The sequence below is a fragment of the Fukomys damarensis genome, unplaced genomic scaffold, assembly GCF_012274545.1.
Source record: "Fukomys damarensis isolate Sample0158 unplaced genomic scaffold, DMR_v1.0_HiC HiC_scaffold_37, whole genome shotgun sequence".
Classification (NCBI taxonomy): domain Eukaryota; kingdom Metazoa; phylum Chordata; class Mammalia; order Rodentia; family Bathyergidae; genus Fukomys; species Fukomys damarensis.
The window spans coordinates 33,233,065-33,251,985 of NW_022900949.1; the positions used below are offsets into that span (position 1 = coordinate 33,233,065).

Genomic DNA, 18,921 nt, shown 5'->3' on the forward strand with positions numbered 1-18,921 from the left:
AAAAAAAAAAAAAAAAAGATTTTAGAAAAGGACAGCCCAGGGCCAGATGTTGGTGGACTAACCTGGCCTCCAGGAGAGAGCACCACCCCTCAGTGCCACACAGAGGGTCTCTGCTATGCTGGGGAGGCCGTGGTCATCTACCTTCCGGCCCCCTGAAGGCACAAAGCGGGTGATGTGGGGCCGGGGATTTGGCCTGACTTGAAAGCACAAGGGCCCGAGTTTGATCCCTGGTTCAAAGGGGTGATCTGGTGCCCAGCTGCCCCCTAAGCTCTCCTAGGCACCAGCCAACCTCATAGCCAACCGCAGGTGGTACACACACCATCTGGGATGCCTTAATGTGCAGCAGGCCCTGTAGGCAAAGATAGCTCAGCTCTCCTACAGATTCCAAAGGGCCTGTGCGTATTATCAGGGCAGAAGGCACTTCTGAAGAGAGCTAAAGCAGCAGTGACTTAGATTTCCTAGCTGTGTGACAAATTCTGCTGTACAGAACAGGGAGTCTCTCAGCTATAAGATGTGTAGAGCCGGTCTTGCTCAGGATACGTTAACAGGGTTTGGAGTCACCAAATCAAAGCACATAAAGTGCACCAGGAAAATGTTGTGTAATCCCTGGCTCATCCACGGTAATCTTCAGGTAAGTAAGAGACAGCCATAGCTCAGGACTGATCTGCTTCACATGCCTCGTCTCCCCTTTCAGCACTGAAAGGCCAAGGGCTCAGGGCCTTCTGACAAGTCCCGTGTGGAGCTGGAATCCAGCACCGTGGGTTTGCTTTCTTCTCCTGGTCACTTTCTATCTGCAGCGTGTGATGGAATGCTGGTGTCTGGTGTCATGTGTTAGGATAAACTCTCTTCTTAAAATAGACTGAGAGTAAAAAAGAAAATGAGCTGATTAAAAAAAAAAACTAAGGAAAAACAATATGGAGATAAAATAGCTGCAGAAATACATCCCAAAGGTGGCAGGTGAGCAGCTGAGGTGTGGGAGACAGCCCGTGGGGCTGTGTGACAGAAACAGCTGGAAGGAGCCGGCTGGGCCAGGATGGTCTTGGGGGAGGAGCCCGAATGTCCTGCTGCCAATCAGTGAGCTTCAGACAGCGAGGCGGACAGTCCCCACCATCTGTCGCTGGCCAACAGGTCCCCATCCAGAGCCAGTTCAAAGGTCACCTCCACTCAGAGCCATCCTGGCCACCCAGCCATTAGCAGATCACCTCTGCACACTCGTCCGCTGGTGTCACAGTCACTCCCTGGCTGCTGACCTCCTGAAGACAACTCCCCTGCTCCTGGCACTGCCACCTGTATCTCCAAAAGGGAACGAGTGAGCCAAGTCCTCTGTGCCTCAGTTTCCCCACTGTGCAGCCAAGGGACTGAGTGAGCTCACTGTGGGGTGTTTTCTGACTTCTCAGGGTCTGAGTATGTTTGAAGTCATGATCCCGGAATGACCAGTGATCCTATCTTTCAACTTTAATTCCCCAGGGTTTTATGGTGAACATGTTCACACACACACACACACACACACACACACACACACACACACAGAGAGAGAGAGAGAGAGAGAGAGAGAGAGAGCTGGGGTTTTTTTGCAATAATGGAGTAAAACACCCTAAAATGAGTGGAGGGAGACAGGGCAGTCACTGGGCCAGGCTAGCCTTCCTGGGAGGCAGTGGTGTGGGATCCTGGGGGTCTGCGGGCACCACAGCTGTGCGGTCATCCTGACCCCACTCAGGGACAAAGGACAAAGCATTCCACACAGAAGGGAGGGAGGCATCACGGGGAAGCCCACTGCCCCAGCCCAGGAGGATCTTGGGGAGGACAGGTCTATGGGACGCAGGGATGGCACAGAGTTCTTCATAAAGTTTCTGCTTAAAAAGACAGCTGCGGCGCTATTTGGGACCAAGACACAGCAGGAAATAGCAGCTCTAACTGCTTAAATGAGGAGTCTCTGGGTGGAGGAGCAGCCACCCAGCCTTCCTATATGGGCACGCTGGCTTCATCTTATGTAACACTGTGGTGTTTTTTTCTTTTTTTCCTGGAAGGAGAACAGCATGAACTCCTCGAGGCTACAGATGGCTCTGAGTTCTTCTGGGTGGTAAAATGCCAAATGGATGGCAGCCGTCATTTATTGGGACAGTAGAGAGGTGAGACCAGCAGGCAATGCATTTGGGAAAAGAGCCACCTTCTTATGGACACAACAAGGACACTGAGCTCCATCATGACTGAAATGACAGCCACAATGGCACTGGCATAATCAGAGTAGTGTTGGGTCCACGCTTGTGAGGGTGGACAGAGCTTGGACTGTGGCTCATATCACAGACCCGCCACTTCCACAAACAGAACCTCAGCTACGAAGCCTTTCCAAGCCTCAGTCTTCTATCTGCAAAACAGGTCGTCCAATCTACCACCCAGGGGTTGTTTGGTTAACTCACCTCTGCACACACAACTGGGTCTATGCATGGTCCTATGAATGTTTCCTAGGCAGAGCTGGGTGCTGAGTGTGAAGGGTGCTTTCAAAGCAAGAAGATTTGAGCTCAGGTCCTAATCCTACCACTCACGAGCATGTGGCTCTCAGTTTCTACAGAAACCAAAGAGCAAGGATGATACTAACCACCCACAGGTGCTGTGAGATTTGGGGAGATAAGGCAAAGAAGCCTCGGGCCTGGGCCCTCCCAAGATCAGCTTGCTTTCCCTGTCCAAAGTTGAACCAGGCTTAAATAGAAATTGTTATAAACAAATCATCAGAAAGATACATATGAGGTGTAACAAAAAACTATGGTGAATGTTTACAATTTTTAAATGTATTACAGTAAAAGACACATTGCCATGAATCCTCCTCAAAATCCTCCACCTCACTTTCAACACACTTCTTCCACTGTGCTTGCCACTTTCTAAAGCAGTTCTGGCACCTACTCTTGTGGCTTGCTGCCTGCCTTTCTCCTCTCATGCCGAGTCCTTGGAAGTCAGTGACTCTGATGTCTTAAAAGGTTTCTCCACCCCCCACAACCCCACACAAAGCCTGTCACAGGGCTGGTGCATAGGAAATATTTGGTGAATTAAACTGAATGGGTGGGTGGGTGGGTGGATTCAAAGATGGATGGATGGATGGACGAACGGATGATTGAGGGTGGGTAGGTGGATGGGTAAGTCGATTAAAAATGGACAGGTGGATGGACAGATTTAAAAACGGATGGATAGAGGTACGGATGGATGATAGATGGATAGTGGGATGGGTTAGAGAGGATGGATGGTTATAGCTATGTACATTATTTCTTCCCTTGCAGATTTTGCAGGAAACCCAGACCAGTTTTACTTGGGATCTGGAAGCTGGGAGCCTGCTGACATCCAGTCTTGTCTTTCTTCAGGGAGTTTCTGAGTCTTTTTGAGAAGAGCTATAGGAAAGGGTGCTGTGAAGGAGTCTTCCCCTGAGCAACCTCCTTCCACAATCTCTGCTTTGCAGCTAGGACCACCCAAATCAAGAAGGGAAGATGTCTAGGTCAGCTGCTGACCTTCAGGAGCCATGCTCTGATGGCCCCCGTTGTTTCTTCTGTGACATTTCTCTCCTGCTGCCCTCTCTGCCTTTACATAAGTTTTCTGTAGGCCACCAAAGGAGCCTCAGAGGTTGCATGCTGCCCACAGGTTCAAGTCCACACAGGCACATGAAGTCCATTCCAGCTCACTGCCTAAGCTCCAACCAGTTGTTCCAACCCTACCAGGCCTTCAGGTGCTGTCAGGTCCTGGAACCCACTTCCTTTTTGTCAAATCTCATCAGATTTCAAGACCTGGTTTAGGTACAACGTCCCCTCATACCCTTCCCCAAACTGGTTCCTCTGGAAAATGATGGACATAGAGAAAAGTCTAAAGAGTAAGATGAAAATTACTTGTTACAGCTCCACAACCTAGAAATGACCATAATCACATTTCCAGTCTTCCCCGTGATTCTATGTTTAAAATAGTTGACATCACAGGACTTCCAGGTGCTGCTTCCCCCAGCACAAGGTGTAAAGTGGGGTGAGATGGACAGCCAGGTGTTATTCCTGATCACAGTGGAAAAGCATCCATTAGGAATGTTAGGTGTGAGGTTTTTGTAGCTGTTTTATCAGGCTAAGGGAGGTCCCTTTTATTCCTAGCTTTCTGAATGTTCTTAATCCAAAGAAGGTATTAGATTTTATCCAATAGTTTTTTTTTTCCCCACATCTATCAAGAGGGTCACATGGTTTTGTATCTTATTCTACTCATCTGGTTAATTGCATTCACATATTTTCAGATAGTAAACCACCCTTGCATTCCTGGAACAAATCTCACATGGTCATGGTGTAAATTTTTTTTTAATGTTGCAGACTTCATAGTTTTCTTCTTAGTATTTTTACTATGTTTGATAGTATTTTATGTGGATTTTTGCATCTATATTTATGAGAGATACTGATCTATAGTGTTTTTTTCCTGTGATGTCTGTTTTGTTTTGGGTACCCAGGTAATACTGGCTACTTAAGAATTACTTGGGAAGTGTTCTTTCTTTTTTGGGAAAGAATTCATATTAATTCTTCATAACATGTTTGGGAGATTTCAACAGTGAAGCCATCTGGGCCTGGGCTTTTCTTTGTGGGTGTTTTTTTGTTTGTTTGTTTTGGTTTGGTTTTTTGTTTTTGTTTTTGTTTTGCTTACTAATTCATGTTATTACTTTCTCATGGTATTCCTTAATAATCCTTTTTATTTCTGAAAAATTGGTAATAATGTCTCTCTTTCATTCCCGATTCTAGTAGTTTGAGTTGTCTTTTTGTCTTGATCAGTCTCACTGAAGGTCTGTCAATTTTGTTGACACTGTCAACCAACTTTTGGATTTATTTTCTCTCTGTTTTTCTATTCTATTTCATTAATTTGTGCTCTCATCTTACTGTTTTCTTCCTTCTGCTTGCTTTAATTTTAATTTGTTCTTCTTTTTCCACTATCTTCAGATGAAAAGGTTTTTGCATTTTGAAATAGAATTTTGTGCAATGAATCTCTGGTTGATAGATTCTGTACATGATGAGAAGGGAGGGCTCTCTTGCCTCTAAAGACACAGTAATTAATGCATGCATGGGGCAGCAGCTTGACACTCACTTTCAGAATGGTTTCTGGCCCCACTCTGAATTAAACACTCCATGAAAACTGGGATTTTCCTCCTGCTCAGAGCCTACCCTTATCAAAAAAATAGCCTCAATCTCTATCATGACCACGGCCGCCAGGGAGACCATGTCCAGATTCATGACGATCCTCTCCGCTGTGATGGAGGGAACTGCCACACTCAGGGCTCATGAGACTGTGAGGCTAAGATTCGACAGGTGATGTCTGACCTTGACCTGGTTTCCCTCTCAAAACCTCTGTGTCCTGCTTTCTTGAGGCAGGCTCCATCCTCGGCCAGGCTTCCCCTCACTGTCGCAAGGTCCGCCAAGGGTTCACAGTAGAGTCACTGAGGTAAGAGACAGAGGGAAGGATGCTGAGGAGATGACCAGCCCCTGCCAGCTCAGGCTCCACCTCTACTGCTGTCCAACATCTCCAGCGCCTTTACTTAGCAGGTAACAATGCTTAGAATGCCCTTCCTCCTTCCCACACGCACTCCTACATGTCCACCGTCACCCTGCTGAGATACCCCCGCAGCCTGAACCTCCTCACCTGCCTCCTCCATCTTTTGGGCCAGGAGAACCAGAACACAAATGGTGGCCAAGATGTACAGACATCACACAAACCTAAGTCTATTTTGCAGGCAGACCCAAAGTGGGTTCAGCAGTCCCACTGGGACTCTAGACCTTTTCCTTCACTCCCGTAAGGTGGGTGCTACAGCTGCAAGCATCTGATCCCACTTCAAGCTAGGAAGGGAGGAGAATAGGGAAGATAGAAAGATCTCCTCAGTTTTCCTTTTTTGAGACAGGGTCTTGCTGTGTAGTCCAGTCTGGCCTTGAATTCACTATGTAACTCGGGCTAGTCTCAAACTCGAGGTGATCCTTCTGTGTCAACCTTTGGAGTGCTGGGATTATAGGTGCGTGTCACCACCTCCAGCTTTGCTCTCTTGCTTTTTACCATGGAGCCAGAACATTCCAGATAGATCTCCCATGTCTCACTGGTCATCACTGGGTCTCACTGGCCCTAGGTGAAGATGAACTGAGCAGGGGACAGCCACTTCTGATTCTGACCACTCCCTGGTGACAAAAATCAGCAAGCCCCCCCCAAAAGCAGGGTGGCAGGGTGGTTGACATCTTGCATCTGCTGCTACCCCTGGGCCAGCTGGGCTGGTGAGACGGATGGCCTTGGACACAAGACATCACAGTCAAGGACGGATGCACAGCAGCTGTGCACAGGCTGGGGCAGCCACTATAAGCCCACAGAGAAGCATAGCTGCAGGAAGGCCAGATCTGGATCCGAGTCCAGAAATTCAGCTATGTGGAGCCCTAGAAAATTACTGAAATGTACTGGACTGTCCTAATGACCGTACAGAAGGTCTGTGCGGGCTCACAGTTTCAGAGGTTTCAGGCCATGGTTCCTTGGCCCCATTGCTCTGAGCTCGTGGTAGCACAGAACACCACGGCCAGGCATACAGTGGAGCAAAGATGCTCACCTCCTGGTGACCAGGAAGTGAAGAAGCAGGAAGGGGCTGATTCTAGTTACCTCCTTTGAGGCCACGCCCCCAGTGACCTAACTTCCTTCTACTACACCCCCACCTCTTACAGGTGCCACCACCTCCTTTATCACAGAGGGTTTTGGGGTCATTTAATATCCAAACTTTAACACTTTGTGAACTTGCATGCTCTAAAGCTGTCAGAAAATACAATTTCCATTGCCACTGAAGCTACCCTGCCTGTGGTATTTTGTTACAGTGGCCGGCCCTAGCAGACTGTATACGGAGCCATTTCAAGTCAGTTTCCCAAGCCAGCCATTCCAAACTCATCTGCCATGCTCTTGAGACTGGAGCGTTTTCCACAATCCTGTCATTTTCAGAGAGTGCCACACACCCCCACCTCCACGCCTCTGCACAAATGGCCCCTTCCCACCCTGAAGCCTCAGCTTATGGTTGCCCAACCCCCCTCCTTCCCTCCCAGGCCCCAGCACAGGATTCGCAGCGCTCGCAGGCAAACTCCCACCGCGCCTGGCACAGCCTCCCTGACAAATGTGCAGAGGCATCTTTCGAGGCGGCAACGGAGCTGCTTCACTTCTGTCTCCGAACTGAGAGGAACCTGAGGCAGACGAGCTGGAACAAGCCCGGGCACACGAGAGGCGCAGACTCCTACAGGCCTGAGAGCCCAGCTGTGCGGACCCTCCACTGGAACGCCATTAATACCTGTCACACCACCGCCCCTGAATCAGGAAAGGGAAGCCGACTCCACCTCCACATTCTGGGGTCCATGCTGACTGTGGGCTAAAAACAGAAAACACCTGCTGTCCCTCAGTGCCCACGCACAGATGCATTTGCACCTGCTGGGCTCTGCATTCGGGTTAAGTTGGTTAAAGCACAGCCACCTGCTCTCAGATACCACGTGGAACGTTCTTACCTAGGTGTCGCTAACTCTGGATTCAGGGGCTCTGTCATCTGCACAGAGGTGGCCTGGGAAACCACAGCAGTGGGCACTGTGGGACTCATCCCATCCCAGTCCTCCCGCTCCAAATGCAGGACGGGTAAATCATACACACAACAAATGTGTTTTGGTCCCTTATGTTGCGGCAGGCATGAAATCCTGTAAGAGGCAAACCCTGGAGAAGATGGGAATAAAACTAAACACGAATTCTGCCCCAGGGAAGCTCACAGGTTACCCTGCCACCGTGAGATGCAAACCTTCGGGGACTGCCACAAGGTTAAAGAGATGGTACCCTGTCTAGAGACCCCCAGGAAAAGCCGCAGTAATAAAACTGAACCATGGTTTCAACTCTTAGTATAAAGATCTTTGCCCTATGTGGTAGATTTTTTTAAAAGGCCACGAAAGGTTCCGTCCTCCGTCCTGCCTCCTGTGCGTAACGTGACCTCCTGACTTACCTGACACAGGAGAACCTGACACAGCGCGTCTGGTAGGCCCTTGCACACTGATGTTCATTCTCAGCTAGCCCTGTGCTCTTGAATCTGAAGTGTCCCCCCTTGGTCTCCAGCCTGTGGTGCTTCTGGAAGGCCACGGAACCTTTGGGGGGTGGGACCTCGTGGGGAGGAAGAGAGGTCATGGGGGGATGGCCTTGAAGGTGATCCTGAAGCTCCATCATTTCTCTCTTTACTTCCAGCTGCCTTAAGGTGCAGAGGCCTCCTGTACCTGATGCTCTGGCCGTGGTACAGCACGGCTGCGCTGAGCAATCACGGACTGGACTCACCGGAGGTAAGAAGTGGGGGGCAGACACCGGACATCAGGTACCAAGGCACAGGTGGGAAGAATAAGTTCCAGTGTTCTACAGCACAGGTGGGGTGACTATAGTTCACAAACATTTATTACGTATTTTATAAAGAACTAAGAGAGGAGCTGGAAGATTCCCAACACAAAGAAATGATCAGTGTTTAAGGAGACAGAAGTGTGTTGCTCCTCCTGGTTTGATCATCACATGCTGTATGCATGATCAAATTATCATACTGTACTCCACAAACACATATGACTATCGTGTGCCTACTGAAATAAGTCTGGTGTGGTAGTGCACATGTGTAATCCCAGCACTCAGCAGGCTGAGGCAGGAGGATCCCAAATTTCAGGCTAGCCTGAGCTACACAGCAAGTTCCAACCAGCATAGATTATAGAGTAAGACCTGTTTCAAAATTAATTCACTAATTAATTTAATTTAAAAATTATCACACAAAAAGTTACATTGTAAATACTGTCACTGAACTTTCACTTAAAAGAGAAGTGTGGCTGGGTGTGGTGGCGCACGCCTGTAATCCCAGCACTCAGGAGGCTGAGGCAGGAGGATCGTTGTGAGTCCAAGACCAGCTTGGGCTACATAGTGAGTTCCAGGTCAGTCTCAACTACATGGTGAGACCCTGTCTCAAAAAACCAAAAAAAAAAAGTGTGTAATTGCTCTATGTGCTATCTTAAAAAGAATTTCACAACTGACTCCTTCCTCCTGGCTTTACTGTGCAAGACAAAAGAAACACCCTGCATCTCCTGAAGTTTATTAGGGAGTTTGAAATCTCACTGAAATAAAGCCAGGTTTTAGCTGTGAAGACAAAATGTGGGACCTGAAATCTGGGAGACACATGGGGCCTGGCGGGATCTGCTGTCATGTGGGACTCATGTGGCTAAAGTTTGCCACCAGGGCAGAGGGAAGTAAGATGATGGTGGACCACAGACAAGCCCACCCGTCTCCACGGCCAGAGAGGACCCTTCGCTTCATCAACCATGTGCCCAGTGCCCCAACAGAACCTGTAAAACCATGGGCGAGGTGCCAGGAGTCTTCATTTTAAAGAAGAGAAAATCAAGGGAGAGACTGGGTGAGAAACTTCCCCAAGATCATCTTGGGGGGCCTAGCTCCAGCCACCCCAGTTCCTCTCTAATCCTGACTGGCTTTTTTTTTTTTTTGGTTTTTTTTGGTAACAAGGATCAAACTCAGGACCTTGCACTTGAGAGGCAGGTGGCGGAACCGCCGAGCCAAATCCCTGGCCCTGACTACCTTTTCGACCAACACTTCAGTCTCTCATGTCCATGTTTCTTCCCTCTTCCCTGTCCTGTACTTGGGGGCTCCCTACCCCTGCTCAGACTCCGGTTTCCCTAGAGGCCTCTCGGGCCCCTCTTCCTCCTACAACCTGCCCCTCGTCCCATGCTCCCTTGGTCCCCGACTTCTCTCCTCCAGCTCCCCTGCCCCTACTGCCCAGCCTCTGCGGGCATCACCGAGGTGCCTGCACAGTTCCTCCTACTGGAACAGAACCACCCCGGTGGAGACACAGGCACGTGGCTTCAGGGGAGAGGGGGAGCTGGAGACTTGAGGCCCCTGCCCGCCCTGCCCGAGCATGCACACCGGCTGCAGTCCCTGCTGGGAAGGGTGAAGTCAAGAGTTCAGCTGGCAGGGAGGGCAGAGGGGAGCAGCTCCTGAGCAATAAGATGGAAGAGAAGAAATGTGACCGGGACAATCCACACGCACCACCAAGCCTCCATCTTTCCATCTGGACCAGGGGAAGCTGGCCCAGAGCCTCCCGTCACGGCCTCCACCTTGCCGAGCCTGCGTCCATCCTCCTTCCCAGGGAAGTGCATGAACTCCTCCTATACCCACCCTGCCAGAGAGCCACATCCTAGGCCTTCCGGAAGACCCCAAGGTCAGGGCGAGCCCACCCACTGCAGCAACGCCCTGATGTTTCTCCTGCTCCTCTTCCCTTCCTTTTTCTTCCTTCTGCCTTCTCCCTCTTCCCCTCCCCCGTCTGTCTCTTCCCTTCTATTTTTATTAGTCCACATTTATAGTACATAATGACCACATTCCTCATGGGGAGTTGGTACAGGCGCCTAACACATTTTCGTTCTTTTTACGTCCCCTCCCTCTCCTCCCTCCATCGTGGTCCTCTTTCCATCTGCAAATGATCTACCTTCCCGTTCCCTATTATCTATCCTTTATTTGGATCTTTAATTTATTTATACTTGGCGTTTTTTTATATAAGTGAAGCCATGTGATATTTAAACTTGTACGTCTGATTTATTTCACTTAGCATTATGGTCTCAAGGTGCATTCATTTCCTGGATGACTCAAGTTCACCCTTCTTTGTGGCAGAGTAGTACTCCGTTGTGTGTAAATACATTTTCTTTACCCATCTGTTGATGGACATATGGGCTGCTTCCAAGGTTTAGTTATTATGAGTTGTGCTGCTATAAACACGGGTGCACATCTACTTTCCGCTCTTTAAGGAAACTCCATGCTGATTTCTACAGTGGTTGTACTAGTTTCCATTCCCTGCTGTTCTTTCCCTCTTCCCTCCCTCCCTCACTCTGTTCTGACTCAGTTCCTCTTCTTCCTGTCATCAGTGTTTCCTGCCTGTCTCCCTCCCTCCTTTCCTCTATCCTTCCTTTTACCCATCCATCCTTCCCCGCTCCCTCTCCAAACATCTGTGGAGTTGGACCCCCCCCACCCCAGAACACAAAGCACGGACCTGCTGGGGAAGTCAAGGTGCGCCTTCCCTGTACGGGTGCTGAGAACAGGTGCACTCACGGGAGGGTGGCCTGTCAGGGAACAGCTGCGGACGAGAGCTCCAAGCAGCTGCAAATGGAGCAGGCCGCGGTGCATATGGCCTTGCACATGGGCCCCAGCACAAAGAGAACAATGTCACCCAGTTTCCCTCAGTGACCCCACAGCATCCCCACGCCCATGCCTTGAGGACAAGTGCTGTGGAATGAAAAGAGCCTCCCACCAACAAGAGCCTTGGATGACCCCAAAATATGGGACAAGGGTTATCTTGTGAGCTCAGCTGTCACATTCGCTTCGCTAAAGCCCAGTCCCCTGTGTATACAATGATCAACAGTTTGGTTTGCATTCACGGGCAAAGTGCATTTGGGATTAAGACCTAGCCCTAAAAGGTGCGGATAAACAGACCAGGGTGGACAAGGGTGCTATTCGGGAAGCAGCTCATTTTGCTGTTTTGCTTCTTACTCTCCACTGAAGAACAAAGCCAGATTTGTATCTGCAGAACATTCTTATAGCAAGTGGAAGAAATTATCCCTTAACGAAGCCGTTGGAAAAACCAACTGCAAGAATAGCAGCCGGCCTTCCCTCTTGCCATCAAAAGATCTTTGCTATTCAAAGAGTCTTAAAAAAAAAAAAAAAACCAGAAGAGATGCCCTATTTAAAAATAAGACAGTTTGCTCTGCGATCACAGAGGCAAAAGAGCCAGCAGGAGAAATAACAGCTTCACAGGAGAGAAAGAAACTTTTGGAGATGCTTAAAATAGACAAGACAATAGAGGTGTGGGAATCTGATTCAAAAATGTCACCACCCCTCCCTGGACAGGCATAGTGCAGTCCATTTTCTCGGAGTTAAGGCCGAATTCTGTGAAACCACAGATATAACAGAAAGATGCTTAATTTCTGACTCTCCATGGTGGGGAAGAGAGTGGAAATCATGATTCCTTTCTTATCTTCAGAGGAGTTATTTGTGATTAATATTAATTCATATTTTCCAGGCGGCATCTGAAGTGACTCAGTTTGCTGGCCATGCCAGGCTGTGGCAACCCTCACTCCTTGTCCCCCATATGTCCTACTGGTTCATTCCAGCGCTGCTCCAATGCATGTCCCATAGCACCTGAGGCCCTGACATGTCCTCACTGTCACAGAGACAACCGGCACCCCCGGCAGAGAACAAGCTCCCTGTGCCGTGGATGCTACAAGCTCCTTCCTTCCCTGGGTGAGACAGCTGGGGTCTAATTCCTTCTAATTCCTTCATCATCGCCGGTGGGTAACTGGGCTGCTATTCGGGGAGCTTCTTTTGCCCCCCACTTCATGATAGCGGCAGGACAGGTCTCTGCACCACACAGGTGTGAGGGAGGCAGGGTCTACCAGGCGATGGTGCTGAATGGCAGCCTGGCTCACACAAACAAAGACCGAGAAGAGTGGCCCTGCCTGCTTGCTCCGGCCAGGGCTGGCCCAGTCTGACCCTGCTGAGCTGGACATCAGGCTATCCGAGTCCCGGGTGCTGAGTTTGGAAGGGCTGCATGGAAGGACGGAAATATCTCTTTCTCCTCCAACCACACTTGAGGTAGGGTAGGAGGACAGAAAAAATAAAAATAGGTAGAAAGGAGACAAGGAAATTGTTAAATTTGAAACTGTAATTCTAAGATAACTGCAGCTTCACAATACAGTCAAAGTCACTCCGGCCAGGGATTTGGCTCAGGGGTTCTGGCACCTGCCTCACAAGCGCAAGGGTTCAATCCTTGGTACAAAAAAAAAAAAAAAATTACTCAAGATTGTAGTCTTTTTCACCCCTGGGCCCTTTTTGCTCCAGCTCTTCATTCTCAAATTTCTAAGAGTCTTAAAGATAAACTACGTGCGTAACATCAGCCAGTGTTTTTTCTGACACAATAAACCCATAAACTTCAGAGACTCCCTCTCTCCAGGAAACAGTAACTGGATGAATAGGTTGGGCATCATAGCTCTAAACTTCAGACACAGGCAAATGGCTTGGAGACTAACCTGGCTGATGAAGCCAAGCTTTGCCTTGTAGTTGGCTCAAGAGCACTTCTCTCACTCCACCAATGGACCTGCCTCTGCCTTTCCTGAAATTCCTCTGCACGATGAGTCAAGAACTGACTGGGGCAAGGTGAGGTCCTCTTTAGGGCAACCTCCTTCGACCTCATCCGACAACTACGGCAGAGCCTGCAGAAGGTCCTGGGAACCCTTAACCCACTCCGTAAGCAGGGAGGGAGACAGGCACCAAATACCACCACTCTCACAACCCAGAGGAGGGAGGGAGCCAGGCTTATCTTGGATGAGGAAGTTCCCAGAAGGCAGAGAAGAAGGATCTTGGGCAAGTCAGATAGTGAGAGCTGGGCTGGATCCAGATGGCTCAGTGGGGCCGCTATGCCACACACAAGAGGCTGGCGGCTGACATGAGGAGGACATTTGAGAGTGGCAGGAAGGGAGGATATTCTGTGCCATTTAAAAATACCCCAGCTTCCTGTTGGAGGGTTCTTCAGGTAAATTTGCACAGGTCAGAGAAAGTGTCCCAAGGTGCCAACGCTCAGCATTCCAGATGGAGCAAGGACCTTCAGACAAAGTGATCACTGTGCCTCAGGGAAGGACAGGGCTCAGATGGGAGGTGGGGTGGTTCCTGGGGCAGCCCTCCCAAGGAACCGGGAGTGGCCGACCGGAAATTCCAGATAACCACAGGGCCACCCACATCAGAGCAGGGACAGCTCAGTCAGGGGCGCTGGGGAGGCTATTGAGTTGGAAGTCAAAGGAAGGCCTGAGGTTACAGAGGAGGAGGCCATGTTGATGAAGCCTTGGGTAATAGAGGAAAAGAAGGCCAGGCCTGGTGCTGCCAGGTCTCTACAGACAGAGACTCATGTCCCAGGGGCGTGCCTCAGGACACCCCAAGCCTGGGTGAACCCACACACTCTGTGGCAGCTCCTACCCTCAACACCACAGAGGCCACAGAAGGAAGGCATGGTTGCTCCTGTTGCACAGGAGGAGGAGTGCGGGGGGAGAAGATCCAGAAGAGGATGATGGCCTCAGGCCACCCCTGCAACAGGTCTCCATCACAGCAGACCTCTCCCCCAGCACTAGAGCAAGAACTGACCCTCTGCCCCCGCCCTAACCCCAGTTCTAGCCTGCAGGGGTCAAAGCCTTCCTGGTCAGAAGAAATCAAATGAGGGCTTTTTGACAGTCTAACACAACAAATCAGTGTTGTTTTCATTACATCACTACCCAGTAATGTGATTTAATCATTTATTGAGTGGCCCGGAAGCATCTCTGCTGTTTTGGGAATGGCTAAGGAGTCTTTAGCACCGAAGTTGTCATCCTTCCTAGGGACTAAGGGCCACTTGGCAGGTGGAATAAAAAAGTATTATTACTTCCAGCTCTGGAGCCACGATGCCAGGTATGGTAGTGCATGCCTGTAATTCTAGCACTGCGGAGGCTGAGGCAGGAGGATCACACATTTGAGGCTAGCCTGGGTTACACAGTGAGCTCAAGACCAGCCTTGGCTACACAGAAAGACCTTGTCTCGACAAACAACTTGCATGTATGGCTCTGCCGCTGATAACATCAATGGGAATTTATTTACCTCAGGATCAGTATTTTAAGATTCCAACATACTGAAGGTGATAAGGCAACTGGTCACTCAGGACATAATAAGATTTTCCCCCTACAATGGGTACCTCTCTTTAATCTCCAGTCCACTTCTGGTATATTATGAGTAAAATACTGAAGGAGAATTATTCTATTTGTTTTTACTATAGGAAGTGATCTGTTCCCTAACCCCAACTGTAAAGACTAATCAGGAAAACACTACCTGTAGAGACACAATCTGTCGTGCTCAGTAGTGTTAAAAAGAACAACTGGTCTGAGTCAAAAGAATTGGGAGCAAATCTAGCCTCTGGCACCTGGGTCAATGCTTTATAACTTTGGACCTTATTTTCCTCGTGGAAAGCAGTAATAGTAATAATAATAATAATAATAATAATAATAATACTTCCAGGCATGGCAGTGCACACCTATAACTAGTACTCTGGAGGCTGAAGCAGGAGGATCTCAAGTTGGAGCCCAGCCTGGGTAACTCAGTAATTCAGCAAAATACTGTTTCAAAATAAAACAAACTAAAAAGGACCCAGGATGTAAGTCAACGCAAAGGCCCTGGGTTCAATCCCTAGCACACATGCACACACTGACACCCCCCCACACACATACACAAACAATAGTAAGGGTCTCAGAGGCTGATGTGAACATTAAATGAGATCATGTAAGCACAGGGTCTAGTCCGAACCCAGGACCTACCTGACACTCAAAATGAGATACATCCTAAGCAGCATTATATTCATTGTTGCTGCAAACACTCCTAGGGGAGCAGAACTTGCCTTGACATGGCCAAACGGAAGGATGAACTGCGACCCTGGCCTGCTCCATTAGAAGCAGCATCCGTGCTGGTCCTACAAATGTAACAAACGGCAGGAGAGGTGCCTTCTTCCTCCTCAGTGTCAAGCCTGAGGAGTCTGAAATCTAGAGAGCCACAGCTTGTGTCCAGAAAGCAGGTTCAGCCGGTTTGCCAGCTTGAAGCTGCCACCTGGAACTCACAAGCTGTTGCTTAAGGCACCTGCAGAGCTGGTCATGGAGCCCGGGTCCCCCAAGTCAGGGGAAGGGGGGCTCTGTGGAGGCCCAGGGAGCAGCTTTTTGCCCAGAAAACCAACCCAAACCAGTGCTGACTAACAAAGGGAGGCTCCCTTACATGCACACCTTTCCGGGTAGGACAGCCCAAGGGACTTCAGAGGCTTCTGAAGGCCCAAGGCCTCTGCAGGGGAGAATAGGACGCAGCAGGTGGAGACCAGATGAGGTGGCCCCTGGTCAGCACAGCAGGCATGGGGGAGGGTCAGAGTGGGTCCCCTCTCGAACTAGGAAGAGGCAGGATTGTGTGTGGGAAAACTCTGACTGCACTGAGAAGCGGGGAAAGAGTGTAGAGCAGCAAGGGGAAGCTGAGGCCCAGCATGACCTGAGGTTCCCCCCTCTTCTTGCAGAAGCAAACCAGATAATGCCTCGCAGGCGCTCAGGAGTGTCTCTTCCAGACCACACCAAGAGGACAGCTGTTGCTCTCTGACATAAAGATTGGGAGACGCCCCCACACCGGTTGGCACAATCCTCTGCCCCAGACTGTCACTGCTTCCCTCCCATGCTGGCTGCCATAACCCTTCCCCAGGGCTCCCCAAGATCCAGCACTGCTAGATGATACTCATCACCGCCGGATGCTTCCGGGATCCCCTCTGGTTCATCGGTCAGGCTAGCTGTGAGATCAACCATGAAGAGGGAGCTTAGTGATCAGCGTCGCCTCTAGGGGGTGGAGGCAGGACAGATAGACAGTGGCCTCCAGAGCCAGGCCAGCTGAGTCAGCCACGTGACCTTCGCTGACCTCTAATCCTCTTCCAGAAAATGGGATGTCACTATGCAGTGTCGACTGAGTCACAAATACTGCTGGATCTGTTTAGTGCCCTTAACATTTTTTGTTTTTCCTTGACTTTTTCAGGCCAGTTCTTCCTCATCTTACAGCCCTGCAACGCCCCCTTCCCCACCTCCTCCCCTTCTTATTACCCTGGGGATCCACCACAAGGCGGGAGCAGCTTCCAAGACACAGCTCAGTTGCAACTCTAGGGCTGAGCTGCCGTCTCTAAGCAGAGCAAAAGCAATGGGCAGGGAGAGCTGCCTACAGGGCAAGGCAGGGTGGGGGTGCCAGCCACCCCTTTCCAGGGAGGGCAGCCAAGTCGGCCGGCCATGCGTACCACTCCCAGCCATCCTCTTTCTTTTATTGACTCCAAACTAGGACACCCTTGCAACATAACCAACAAAGCCCCCAAAGCCTGGGGCTGCACACGGAACACTGCGACTTCCAATTCCCTGTTCCCTTTCTGTGTATTAACCAAGTAATACCACAGAGTAACTTGTTAGGAATCAAACCAGGATGTCAAGTACCACAGCCAGTTAAGCCAGAGTAAGAACACAGCATTAACAGCATTGTATGCTTGACAACTCTCCCTCACCCTCTTCTCTTCCTCTGACATATACCCATACACATAGACACAAATCCTTTTAAACTGGCAGGAGTTTTATCAGCCTGTTGCCCACTGTGGGCAGGCGCTAGAGAGAAAGCAATTTGGCAAGTTGGTACAGCCGCCTTGGAGCTGTTGAGTCGAGTCAGGACTAGTGTGTTTTTAATGTGCAGCTGCCCAGATTACATGCACCTTGCTGAAGGTACAAGAGAAATGTAGAGCAGTGCTAGACTACCCAGACACCAAGGGGAACGTGATCACATCATGCAGGAGACAAGAGGCCTACGTAACAGGTACACTGCCCCAGAACAGGGGCAGGAAACCTTCGCCTGTCATCAGGCCAACTGGTCACCACAAACAGTCTTTCCCAGAATAACACAAACAAGCAGGGTTTTCCTGCTCTCCCCAGGAGGAGCGGAGCAGCAGGAGACCAGCTGTCTGGCTGTGTGCAGTCCCCACGCCAGCTTCCCACAGAGAGACGAGTCCCTGAGGGGAGGTGGCGGGGAATCAGGGGGCACACCCAGACCCCTGTCCCCCAGGGACACCTGATACCATCTTCTGAGGCTCAGCATTAAGCAGGAATTGAGAGCAAAGGTCAAAATAGCTACAGATCTCTACACAGGCAAATCTCCTTGTCATTCAGTTTTCTGAAGCATTTAGGGTTTTTTTTCCTTACTTGTTGGGTTTGATTTGAGATAAATGCCTGCCTGTACAACAATCAACTAATGTGCAAAAACCAAAGTCATGCGGAATTTTTAAAAGCTGCCATACAGTACCATCCGTTATCTCAGTTGTCATCATGAAAAGGGAACTCTTGCGTCTTAATTTTTAAGAAAATGGTAAAGCTCAGCTTCACTGATACTGCAGTGGTCAGGGTTCAAACGGCACAGGAAGTTGGTCCCTGAGAGGGTGGCTCTACAGGCAGCAGGAGCAGAGACCACTGTGAGGGCCACGGCCGAGGAACACTTACTTGGGAGGCCTGCTTGGCTTCCAGTACTGGCAGAAGAGGTACTGCCCGTCGGCGTTGAGCAGGTGAGGAAAGTCTGGGGCCGGGTTGTTCTGCAGGGTCCGCCGCGGAGAACCTTCCTTGGGCATCCTGGAAGGGTCTTCAAGTCCTGGCAAGAAAGGCAAACGCATCCCAAAGTCAGAAACTCCTGGAGACGGGGAAGGAACGCCTCGTGCAGAGTCAGGAACATTTTTTTTAACTGATTTTTTTAAAAACCTCTATTTGAAAGATTTTTAAAAATTACGTACATACATTCTTGCCTATCTCCCCAAGACTGAAAACTCCCACTTGTTCTTCAGAAAATGCTCACTTTATTTTTCAAATGCCTCATTACAGCTTTTTTCCCCCCTTCCCATCTGTGTTTATTTTAAATCATTTCAGGAAACTTCATCTTAAAGACTATTTTAGCTGTAATCAAGCGGAAATTATAGTCAGCTCAGTGGGTACAAAGACCCAGCTGCAAGAAGCCCCGTCTCCCTTAAGCCTCTGAGGAATCATCTCGGGGGGCACAATGACGAGGTGGATGCGGCTCCGGTTAATTCTCCTCTCTGAAATCCCAAAGATGCACCACAAACCTGCTTCCATTACGTCCTGGCTTTTGCATTCCACGACCGCCAAGCCTCCAGGATCGGCCAGGGAAATATGGGCTGTTCCCTCATCTCGGCGGTCGCAGCAGCTCCCGCGCCCCGCGCCCCGCCCGGCGCCTGGCGCCCCAGATCAGGCTTCGGGGCTCGGGTAAGGTGCCACGCTCACAGACAGCTCCGCGGGC

At 49.8% G+C, this 18,921-nt stretch overlaps 1 protein-coding gene across 3 annotated transcripts in view; it reads right to left on the reverse strand.

The window, feature by feature from the left end:
* Positions 1–18,921, reverse strand: part of Mgll (monoglyceride lipase) — an 80,495-nt gene that overhangs the window by 60,077 nt on the left and 1,497 nt on the right. Inside the window, exons 1-2 of one of the 3 annotated variants that reach the window (XM_010617249.1) lie at positions 18,728–18,915; positions 18,117–18,261 (exon numbers count right to left, since the gene is read on the reverse strand). In XM_010617249.1, coding sequence (XP_010615551.1) covers positions 18,117–18,261; positions 18,728–18,737 — 155 coding nt within the window. In that variant the 5' untranslated portion in view covers positions 18,738–18,915. Of the gene's footprint in view, positions 1–18,116; positions 18,299–18,727; positions 18,916–18,921 lie in introns of those variants that run through there. The other 2 variants (XM_010617256.3, XM_010617243.2) reach the window with 2 other exon arrangements.